The sequence below is a fragment of the Haliotis asinina genome, chromosome 6, assembly GCF_037392515.1.
Source record: "Haliotis asinina isolate JCU_RB_2024 chromosome 6, JCU_Hal_asi_v2, whole genome shotgun sequence".
NCBI classification, from domain to species: domain Eukaryota; kingdom Metazoa; phylum Mollusca; class Gastropoda; order Lepetellida; family Haliotidae; genus Haliotis; species Haliotis asinina.
Window position 1 is genome coordinate 57,721,725 of NC_090285.1, and position 12,946 is coordinate 57,734,670.

Here is a 12,946-nt window from a genome sequence, read left to right on the forward strand (position 1 = left end):
AAATTTTGACAAAACCATATAGAGTTGGTCTGATGTTTTAACTATTTCATGTTCATAAGTTTTCAAGTTAGACTGTAATTCATCAGTCCGCTTTTGAACCAAACAGACTGTAATCCCTAATGAACTATGTGGGCGGGTGGAGAGAGAGAACAGTACCGACAACTTGATCTATTTCACAGCAGCCAGCAAATTATCGAGTTGAAGCCAAGTTAACCAGTGGTTCAAGGGATGAGTCCCAAAACAAAAGAGATCTGAGAATATACTTCAGTCAAACATTGCGGTGATGATGCAGAAGTGGCATACGTAAATACTCAACACTATCAGAGACCCCATAAAAACCACAAAACGATTACTAAATATAGAATATGCAAGGACCAAGCTTTCACTTTATGACAACAAAAGCTAGACACAACATCTGACTGTACTTACTCTTCAAGCTTATAGAGTGTGTGTGAAGTTCGGATAATGGCCTTGACCCCACACTCAGTAGCAAGAGAACAGATGGAAGCATCACGATCTTTTCCAAATGGCTCAGGGTCTTCTTCAAATGATAAATGCGTGATGTTCCATTCCTGCAGGATCAAAGCATATAATCTAGAAATTTGACGATATTATCTTGTAAAAACTTTCATAGGCATGGAATTAATCACAGTCTCGAAATAATCCATAGCCATCAGTGAATGTATACACATTTCACAGATGCCTAACCTTGATTCCTTTAAAGTGTCGAGTTAACACCACACCCAGCAATATTCCAGTTATTTGGCGGCAGTCTGTAAATAATCCAGTCTGGACCAGACAATGCAGCATGAGCATGGATCTGCACAATTTGGAACCAATGACATGTGTCAACTAAGTCAGCGGGTTCGTTAGTTGCCTCTTACAACAAGCATGGGTTACAGAGAGACAATATTCTAACCCTGACCTTCAAAGGTCCCTTTAAAGTGAAATTTGTTGTAGTTTGTCTAAATGTCACTGTCTCCAATATCAAAAACTGTAAGTGCTTGGGAAGTCTCAAAGGTGGCTCATCATCTGTTCCATGACACAATAACATCTGGCAACATTCCAAAGATTTGTGTGTTTTCTTTTTCAATTTTACATATAAAAAGTAAAATCTGCAACCAAAATAAAAGATACAAGAAGTCAGTCATCAATATCTCCCTAAATGACAAAATGCTCTCCTTGATTGTGTCTACTAGTTCTAATTATGTCAAATGTTTCTGCATGCCTATTGCAATGTGGAAGGAGAGTACTGAAATGTTCTTAAGTTCTGCTCCAGAATAGAGCACTACCACCAAATTCAGTCAAGGCCAAACTCATTGCCATGGAAATGCAATAAATATTTTATTGAGAATTCCAAAACAACTAAATTGCACCAGCACACCACCAGACCAATCTATATGCCAAGTTTGGTTGAGAAACAGAACGGTTTTAAGTTCTGCTCCAGACAAGAGCACTACTACCAATTTCAATGAAAGTCAAATTTACAGCAGATTTTCTAGAGAAAATATAGTTAATAGAACAATATCAAAGCAGGGGACACCAGACATCTGTTGACAGACTGCACCCATGTGAGAATTAAAACTGTTATGCTGAATATGGCAGTCTTCCAAGAAAATGTATGAAGAAGTCACTGCACATGACAACTAATATTAAGAATTATAATATTAAGAGTCCTTTTGAAATATAATAATGCCTTGTAATGAAAGCACACAATAAGTACACGCAAAAATAACTGCAAATTTCACAATTTTATTGACACTAGCCCTTCGTGTCCACTGTGCAAGAAAACGGAAAAAGCAAGTTTTCACATAACTTGTATTCAAGAAACTATGGTACAAAGAAATAATGTCCGCTTGGGACCACAATCCCAAGAAAGCTGATCAATAAAGCCTCATGAATGAACGAACGAATTAATTAATTAATTTTACACTGCTATTTGCAACTTTTCCAACAAACTCAAGGCGGGGGTCACCAGAAATGGTCTTCACACGTGGAACCCAGATCTTCGACAGGATGCTTTAACCACTAGGCTACCCCATCGCCTCCTCTCCTCTGACAATCCCCATTACACAGATTAACAATGCCTTATGCCAGTCATAGAGCTAAGACAGCTTCTGGAAAACCCATTCGGACTATTTTAGTTCACATCCACAGCCAAAAATGTCTCAATATACAAACCAGGGTTTTACACAACAAAAAAGTTATGTCCCTGAGGACTGAGAGAAATATTCATTGCACAAAACAGTTAATAAGAAACAAAGATTTTCTGTAATTAAGGAATAATGAAACTTGACGTGTCAGTACACTACACAACTTGATTAAATTACAGGACCCACATACTGCCTGAACCCTTACATTTAGTCACTGTAGGTCCCCTAGACTAACAGTTAGTCTCTGAAATTAACACGTTACAGCAAAAAAGTTTCAAGATAAAATCAAATACAATAAAGAGGAGCTTATGGATTTCTACAGTTTCAGAAACTTTCGAAATCTAGACTTGCATGGGCTACAGTGGGTGTACTCTTTCAGGATCTGTATGATAGATGACAGGTGACCTGCACCCTGGTTAGTATTCCCCCTAGGCACATTTACGACGCAGCACCCTGCCCTTTTTATTTTGTGGCCTGCCCTTTTTCGCTTCAATCGCAGTTTACTATGACGAGTGTGTATTTTCCAGATTTGAAATGCTTTTTTCAAATTCTAATCTTAAAAAATACAAACTGAGAAGAGTAAAAACGAACTTTAGAATTGAAATTATAAGACAATTTGACTTCTTATACATGTTGTTGTTTTTTAAATAATCCTCACCAACATGCCCTCTGAGGTTATAAAGTGCCCTTTTCCATGAATTTACCCTGCCCTTTCTGAACCCTAGGGGGAACACAACTGGTGTTCTGGGTCAAGGTAAATCCCCTTACTGGAGACATACTGCCTATAAATCAATACCCTGTCCACGTTAGGCAGTTTTTCTACTCCTATTATCCAGTGACCCACAAACACGGAAACCAATGCTGCTATCTTACACAATTACTGACCTAGTATCCAACTAACAGTAACATTAGTTGGTCAAGTTTGTGTGCTATTAACAACCCAAACGACCCTGGTTGTTTACCTTGTGACAGACATGCAGGAGTGACACACACACAACAAATAAAAAGTCATGTGGGTCAGGTTAGAACACTCTTGGGGCCAATATAAAAGCAGGTTATCTTCAATGCAAACTTCCTCTTCCTGAACCCTACTGCTGAAAAGCCAAACTAACTCCAATTCTGAAATTTTGAGTCTAATTCCAAAGTTTATATGCCTCTTTTGACATTCTTGTGTTCTGCCCTGATCAAATGAAGTTTGTGAGGATATTTATTTGAAATATTTTTCATAGATCAAAACTACGGTTCCACTTTGCAAAACATAGTTCAAAGGTAGGATGTGTCTTAGACAGTGCCTCACAGACTATGACAGAAATGTGACCAGGTTGGGTGAGTTTCTGAATGACCCACTGAGCAGTTAACCATTAATCTTCTGACCCCAAATTCAATTAATCAGGGCATCTATCAACATAAATCTTTTAAACTGGTCTCATGATATCATATGATCTATATTGTGATAGTGTGACACTTTGACCCAGAAAAAAATGACTGTATTATCTCTTAATCAGCCAACAGGACAGGTCTGGGTAACATACTGCGCAATCAGGTCATGATGACCTTCATAAGTTTTATATGCAATAGAAAGGTACATCATGGCCTGTAGACCCTTAGTTTTGTAGGTCAAGGTATAGGCCTGCATAAGTACAGCTGAGCCTGTATCTATAACCTCAACTGACACTCTCACGACACAGAGTATACAGTCAGCAATATTGACAATGTGAGTTATAATATTAGAATTATCTATTGATATAGTAGTGAGTGACTTTAGTTCTAAGCAACACTCAACAATATTCAGCTTTATGGCGGTGGTCTGTAAATAACCAACTCTGGACCAGAAAATCCAGTGATCGACAGCATGAGCATAGTTCTATGCCTTTTTCATTTCGCACTGTCACCCAGACATGATGGGATAATATGACTTTTGTACTCCCTGCTCGCAGATCGTGACAGGTGTAAATGGTATTTCATCAGTGTTATGTGAACTAATCTAAACTTGACATTCTTACGTAAGGCTGGACAATGGTCTTTGGCAACCTATAATTGTCATCAGAGACAAGTAACAGTATCTGGTGGTCAGACTCTTTAACATGGTTGACACATTCAGTGATTCAGTGTTCATGAAAGATGTTTCAAGGACACAGAACACTGGGTCCTGTAATGTCAAGATGTCTGTCCGACAAACTAAATATTCACAGGACCCACTGAATAAAGATTAAACACACATTAAAGATTTATCATTTCTTATGATTGGCACAGAAATTAATATTAAGCATGAAATTATTAACAGCAAAAAAGTGTGATTATTTACATACAAGTGCCATATACATGATAATGATGTAAACTCATATGCAAAAGAAACGTATTACCAGATGTTCTCAGTGGCTCACAAAGAAGACACCAAGATATATTTGATAGAAATATTCTTTATTATACCACATTGTACCATTCACCGAGCACGAAACAGGATCACCAATGTCCAGTCAACAGTAATCTGGTCACGGAATAAAATGCAAAAGACAAGGGATCCAAATGAAACGTTACCCAATGACAGATGACATTCACAAAACGTGTTTCAAGTCACATTATAGAACTGTCCAAACCTTTCATAGCATGAATCGATACATGTCAAAACAATCTCCTAATGGATGATTTGAGTCGCCAGATGACGTCGGCTGAAATTCTCAACCACAGATCCATGAGAACTTGTTCGTGCTACTGTCAATAGCTGGTTGAGGTCCCTGTTGTCTCAACTATCTATCAAGACTGTTATATGTTAAGATCAGAAAAAAAGCATTTTGTGCTTTTGAATTTCTTAAGAAACAAATGGAAGTAACTCCAGCTGTTGTAGCCCAAGAAAGTATGCTCACCAATGAAGAATGCCACAACATATTAGAGGTCATAAAACCGTAACTGCCTCAAGTTATGGTAATGTCAGTTTATTTCAAGAGAAGTACCTAATTTAATCTTAATTCCTTGTTATTTTATGTATATTGCTGCAATTATTTATCATGCTTTTTCTGTTGTTATACTTATAGAAGTCAATTACTCATACTCTTTCATGCACACAAGTAAGGCACACTGTGAAGATTTTCTAGAAAATGCATGAAGTGGAAATACAACGTAAGGAAGACTGTTGTCCTCATATTATTGAAAGGAGATTCTACTCTAGAAACCTATAAAGATGATCCTAAAGATGCACTGTTAGATTCATAACTGGATAACGTGCTGGCCATGGCAATACCTTGATGTTCCCATTATTGTCGTAGTCTTATGCAAGCCTGACAGTATGCGGACATGTGTTGGCCTGTTGCATGATCCAACCCCTCGGCTCTTTACACACAAATGGTAACACAACTGGCCTCAATACTTCATCTCGGCACCTTTAAGCAGCCTAATTACCATGAAGGATGACAGGTTGTGTTCTCTGCTGACCACAAATCCCACTCCATACCATGATGCTGCATCCACCAGAAGGGTGCACCTCTTGGACACAGTTTGGTGCAAGTTGCTATGTCCCTACGTCTGTAACCAGAACTCTCTCCTAATCACGTCATGGACACTGACGTATAGTTCACGGTGTTGACAAGCCCATGTCATTTCACGAAAGGGATTGGTCAGCCACACAGAGCCGTTGTAGTACAATTCGTCTGCTGATGGGGTGTCTAACGGCTGTTGACACTGTTGATATCTCGGCAACGAATCTGTTTCGCTGAGTATAGTCCCGATGTAGCACTCTTCAACTGGCATGTTAACCATACTTGGATGGTCATCTGTCTAGCCTGTCTTGGTAACGGCTCAACAAGTTGATAATGGTTGCTTGACGGCAATTGAAGAATTGAATTGACGTTGTGACCTCCCCATTTCTGCCATACCAATTACTCTGTCACATTCTGCTTGTGGAAGTCTCGGCATTTCAGGAATGTTCCTTTTCACACTGCATGGTTACACTGTTCCACATCTGTATTTATGCAACAATTGTATCCAGGTATTTTCAGCAAAGTCTGTTTCACTTTGTGGCAGCATCCCTAATTCTGGAAACCTTAATTTAAAGTGATAACTTTCTTTTGCCCATTTAGTTTCACTGGAACATCAAACTCTTAATTAATACACAAATACTGCAAAACATGAACCTCAATCATTCTTACTTTGAAAACTTTAGGAAAGACTTCTGTAGGCTGACCCCGGATCACGAAAAGACGTGATCCCAACTGCCGCAGACTCTTGTCAAGATCTTCCAAGCACTCTAACAAGAATCTGAAAAAGAAGCAAAAGTTTACCCACACGCAGACACTGTCTTGGTATTCGTAAAACATGATCATGATAATGATATTATAGAAACAGTGTCTTCAGGCATGTTCTTGGCTTTTTCTTTCTACACTGGAAGTGTATATTTGCTCACCGTCGCTCTACGTCATTTGTTTAACTACTTAAACCAGGTACAATTTGTAATTAACGCCCATTTCTGATGTCCCCTGCTGGGATATTGCTAAAAGCCATGAATAACCACACTCACTCACTCACTGAAAAATTAAACTCAAAACCGGGATTGGTACTATGGCAAAAACAGCTTTAGGTATAAAGTGTACTAAAACATCAGTACATATTGTTTGGCAAAGCAACATCCATGAAGCTGTTTTGCTAGTCTACCTGCCAGAGATTTTCATCAATAGGAGTGTAGAACATTTCAACATCAGGACAATCGTCCACTAAAACAATTATCCACACAAAATTTCTCATATATTGACATTTCCCATATCTTGACATTTTCCATATCTTGACATTTCCTCACAGCTATCTTGTTATCAGTAGTACAGTTCCCCACACCCATCACAAATAATGAACCAACACAAGCTGAGAAGCTCAAAAAGGAGCTTCAGGCCTCCACAGTTATTTGGAATGAATTCTATTTCAGAATTTGTGATCAGACAGTATTTTACCAGAATATATATTTTATTGTAAGTTTATTTTGTCTTGTCATGTTAATCTTGGATAAGGTTATACAGTAATGTGACCTTTGCTAGACAGGCTGATAGGCAGAAGAAATCATTATTTTGCCATGAAAAATTTCACTTTGATTCCCATCTTGAAAACAACAGGAAATCATTATAAAAACACTCTAAAGACCTTAATGAATTCACACACTGGACAGAGTAGTCAATCCCAGCGCCCTTAAGAAGTGAATTCACATATTGGACAGAGTGGTTAATTGATGCTTGACAATGGTACAAGAATCTCTATCGAAATGTTGCAATCACGCAATAAGGAGGTTGTTATCCATAACAATTTGTCCTATTTGCACACCTCAACTTCTAAAATGCCACTCAAACAAGTGTAGTTAATCCCATCGCCCTTAAGAAGTGAATTCACATATTGGACAGAGTAGTCAATCCCATCACATCTATTGTATGATAATTCTATGATGAGTAGGGAATTGTCCTGGTTACAAAACAGGTGCCGGGAGATGTCATGTGAGGAACTGTGCTAGTGGGAGGTTGTCCTGATGGGGAATTGTCCGTACACTGGGCAGTGGACATTGAAAGTCGTTGTTACACTTGAGTGCTTGCCTACCTGGCCACTAGGTTTGATATCCCTGATGCTTTATTTTGAAGTAGTAAACTCAAGTACAAGAACTACACTTTCAATTTGTGACTGTAAATGCGTGTAACTTTGTCATAATAAGAAATGTATATTATATCATGTCATGAACAAATGATAACTGCATTTTAATTATTAAGTTTAGTTTTTTCTTTGCATCTAATTCTAAGGACAGACCAATTTCTTCTTTTACGGAATCGTCTGCTGTATTTTTTCAAGAAATCAACAGAGTTTCTACTTGAGATCAGTCACAGCCATCGACTGACCTTTACCAGAAAATACTAAATGTAAGTTTCTGAAAAATATGCACATAGGTGTAATTCGCTGTTGCATATAGTCAATTTTTGCTCACATTTTGCACATTTTTGGCATGTTTATTATTTTTGACAATTTAATTTCCTCGTTTTATGTTTTCATGCACGTCATCCAATAACATGACCATCTGTCAATGACTGTAGCAAATGTTGTTTACTCATTTTCATAAATTGCACTTTTAGACGCGTTTTTGTGTGACATGCAGAATTTCTCTCTCTGTGATCGGGCAGTCACGCGAATGAGTGACCCTCTCTCAGGTAGTCAACTGTACACGTAACGGGAGACCGTCTCGCGTACAGCTTACGTCCTTTACTGTTTACCAGTGTAACTATAGATCTATATGGAGGATTCTCCATTATTAATAGGCACAGATGTAAAAACTGACCCATATTTAACACAAAGGAAATAATAAACCATGGGTGTATAAAAATAATAATACACAATGATCAAAACAACTTAAACTGGCCTCGACTGTGATCATAATAGTATATTTTATGTTAAATGATGGCGATAAGACACATCGACCTCGAAATACACTGTATATAATCAACCAATAAGACGCCAGGAATGAAGGCCAAGTTCAGCTTAATGAAATCAATGAGCAAATGTCATCTAAGAAATCTCAAACAAGAACACTGATTATTTTTACATGACTTGGATCTTTTAAGTTATCGACTCTACTAGACTAGTGTACATTGACTGGGTATCTCGTTTGACACACAGAAATTAGTTGTACATTAAGAACGCACTTCTAAGGTCTGGCCTGTTTACGTACACATATCAATCGAAAAATATGTAACTCCGCAACGCAGTTCGGAATTCTGTTCGATTCACTAACATCCGGCGTTCTTTATTAATACATACATATGCTGAGGCACGAGGGCGTACCTACACACGTACCCATATTTAAAAACATCTTTCTTAATCCCCCCAAAACATATTCAAGTTAACTGTCATTGACGTTATGTAATGTGTACGAGATGCCGTTAATATTCATGAGGTTGACATTGGCCTGGTCTATAAATAGAACTAAGTTATGACAGCAGGCGGAAAATGGACACTTTTTTCATAACACAGAGTCAAAACACAACCTTTTCGGTTATACGTACCTCCACTTGTTAATTCCAACTTGAGAAGTCCCGGCAAACCATGGGTCAAGTATATAAATACACCGATATGAAGTAGAATCTTGAATACCCTCCCGCAACGCCGGATTGTCGTGTAAGCGGAGGCCTTTTCGAAACCAGTGTACAGTATTCTTCCTTGGTCTTGACATAATTGACTGCTATGAAATTCACAAATTTCTGATCTCAAGTCATATCGTATGAATGCTTTCTCCTTTTGATATGAAGACAGGTAACTGCAGGTCAAAATCCCGTATCTTTTACACCAATTCTACACAGCCCATAGCACATTGAACGACACAGTCAATTCACTGGCTTCTGATTTGCTTAGAGTGGTCATGTGGTCTATTCCGCCTCACGTGTACGGCAGCATGGTTTATATGAGATTTTCTGCGCATCTAATGCGCAACAACAAAGGGAGTTAATTCACACATCAGGGTTTTATCGTAGAAAAACGAAATATGCCATGGCTATTGGGCATGGTGGGTCGCATTACTTTTGCATGTAAGCCAGTTGTATTGTACATTGTTGAAGAGGAACAAATATATGCACTAAACAAACAGGACTGTCAACGAATGTCTGATTTTTCTCATCCAACCAGGGATAGTCAACAACAACCTATATTGTACACATCAAGAATCTATATATAGTCTCATGTATACCTGTATATATTCTGCAATGTTACCTATGTTCGTTATCCACCTGACGAAGGGGCAAGAATTAGCCTTGAAACGTCATGTTAAAAGAATTAAAGAAGTTGTCATCTATAATAGTGTCTTGTATATAGTCTCCCTGATCGAATTAACCGTTAAACTTAGCGACACTGAATCTACAAACATATATTTTCAAGTCACATGAGTCTTTGCCGTCTTATGTACATGTTATAGTTGTAGTTACTGAATGTTTTTTACTGCATGTATGTTTACCTTATGTTTACACAACGTTTTCAGTGTAACATGATGCGCACCTTTCAGGAGTTTGCTGTTGTTATACATCTACACCCCGTTTATTACGTCATCATTGTATGTTCTTTCAAAAGAGCGACACATGTTGAATGACAGACCAAGACTTTTTAACACAATTAACGGGAATAAATAAAGGATACTTAACGGCCTTCCGTGTAATACCATTTTTATTACACTAGTTAATGATTTGGTATCAAACGAGCGAAAACGAGTTTGATTCTAAATCTTTCACGAGTTTAATAAAAGTGGTATTTGGCGGAAGCGAGTTTTGCATTCTGTTTATTACTCTTCAACATAAATTGATAGAAACTGCCTAGAGTGTGATGTCACTCAACTTCGAGTCAAGCAAAGCTTAATTTATACCACTGTGACAAAGACCTTAGCAATGTGACGTCATAGCTGTAAACCATTGTGACGTCATGCGTCTAGCGGCATTACATTAGTGTATCATAGCCGTAAAACATTTTCACTGCAGTATCTTCTACGGGTGAGTAATATAGTGAGTTATATACTACACCAGAGGAGTAGGAGCGGTGAACGCTAGGAAATGTTTTAAAAGCAAGAAGAGAACGACTTACCAGTAGGTGTAGGGAATATCAATATTTGTCACTATCTATATTTTTATAGGCCACATTGGCACCAGAACTGATGCTGTAAAATTCATGTGCGTAGTTCCACCCAATACTTTCCACTCCGTCCTCACACTAACACATGAACCTGTAAAACAATGCCAAGCTTCGACTACGTTTCCGTAAAGATGCATAAACGTATGAAGGTTTACTGTACCATTGCTGTATAAACGACAAACAAAATAGAACAGCATTTAGCGTAAGTGTTGAACTATCGTTGTGCTAAATTTGATTGCTTAGTGTTGTGCCGTTTTTGACCTTTCGATATCGAAAGACCGGAAATCATCAAACTGTTAGGGAACGATTTATTGTGGAGTGAGTAAGTTTAGTTTTACGTCTCTTTCAGCAACCTGCTCGCTATATACGGTCCGTAAATAATCGTGTCTTGGTGTCAACCAAGTCAGCGAGCCTGACCACCCGTTAGTCGCCTCTTATGACAAGCATGGGATACTGAAGGCCAATATTGTAACCCGGGCCTTTACGTGTCATTTAATGCGGAACTCGAACATACACACTTTACGGTGATTATTCACAAAAGTTTTTTTGTGTGTGACAGGGTGTGCTGTACCGCCCCAAACTATTGTGTATTCACGGAGAAAACATAGAGAGACACCTATATTTCAGTCACGTCATTCCCGACCCGCTAAATCACGTCACTTCCAGTCACTTCCAGCGTCTCCATCTGCATGTTTTGCGACTGATGTGACTATTGTAACAATAGTTAAGAACACAAACCGATGCCTCTTTTATTCAGCTATGGAAAAGGTGGCGGAGAGAATCCGTACGTAACAAATATTACTATGCGCTACCAAAAAGACGAATTAATTATCAAGTTGATATCTCTGTGTGGTTTCTCTGTGAATACACCACTTTTGGGCAGTACAATCGGTCTTTCCAGGATGAAAGAGCACAACACTGAACAATCCATTTTAGCACAAAGATACTTCCAAACATGTTCAAATGTCCACAGATATATGTGGCGTGGTTTCACCATTTATTCCCAATTTAATGATATCAATGATTCAGATATTACCCATGTTGATACCCTGAATTAAGTGTTGGTGTCGCAAAACTGACATCAAGATGTCACAAAAGGAATTTTAGATATCAATAACTTGTATGATATCACTAGTTCACTTTTACACAATAACTGCTCCTTGCTTTGTTTTTGCGACATACTGACACCGTGTTCCAATTGTAGATCAATGCTCATGTTACTGATCACTGGGGTGTCTGGTCTAAACTCGACTATGTACAAACAGCTAGCATATAGCTGGAATATTGTGGAGTGTCGCGTTAAAATATACAGAATACACACAGATTATCAACGGTCATCAATGTAAAGGTCAGTCCATTACTGGAAGTGAGCAATGGATAGGTTAACACCTTCGTCGTAGGACACCACTATGATAGGATCGGGAGGTCAGGCCCGCTGACGTGACTGATGCAAGTTCTCCTATCCCATATGTGCAGGTCGTGCCCATGATGTCTATTACTGGACTGTCTGGTCCTTAATCAAATGTTTTATAGACCTTGTAGTTGGAGTATTTCCGGGTACGGCCCTAAACAACAAGCAGTTCTTTACTGATGTTTAACATATAACCAAATGGAGCCCAGAAACCTTTAAATTGGTGTGACTACAGGTCTCAACACGCGACTTCGTCTCCTATGTTGAGAAGTAGAGTCCTGAATTGTGTTGTTATGGAACCTTGAACAGAGAAGGAAACCATGAGCACAGAACTGTGACGTGATCCGTTTATTTCTAGATTGCAAGTGATGGTTTGGACCTACACTATATATATTGTCTGTCTCACAGTGAACGACATTATTTCACCGAATGCTTGGCCCTCCCAGCAGTGCTAAATGAAGCACTAAATGAAGCAAGTCTAGATTTCCGCAGGTTCAGCCTCGATTTCCCAACTCTGTAGGGCTACTTTGCAATTTAAAGGGGGGGGGGGGGGCATAGGCCAACTGACCTTCGGACTACTGCACTCGGGCAACTGCACTCAGGCAATTTTAATTCAACATTGAATACATCGACAACACTGCATGAGGTAGCAACGCCGTGGATACGACACCTGAGGCGTTAGGGTTGCGAAGGTTGTGAACTACACTTCTAAGTTTAGTTTCGGTTCACACACACCTGGCGGAACAATATACTCACATAA

The 12,946-nt window shown here is 38.7% G+C and overlaps 1 protein-coding gene across 2 annotated transcripts in view; it reads right to left on the reverse strand.

Moving 5' to 3' along the window:
- LOC137286639 (cryptochrome-1-like) overlaps nt 1-9,485 on the reverse strand; it is a 28,078-nt gene extending 18,593 nt beyond the window's left edge. For both annotated transcript variants that reach the window (XM_067818606.1, XM_067818605.1), the window contains exons 1-3: nt 9,170-9,485; nt 6,296-6,404; nt 430-572 (exon numbers count right to left, since the gene is read on the reverse strand). In XM_067818606.1, the coding sequence (XP_067674707.1) occupies nt 430-572; nt 6,296-6,404; nt 9,170-9,336 (419 nt within the window). In that variant the 5' untranslated portion in view covers nt 9,337-9,485. The remainder of the gene's footprint in view (nt 1-429; nt 573-6,295; nt 6,405-9,169) is intronic.
- Nucleotides 9,486-12,946: the final 3,461 nt, after the last annotated feature.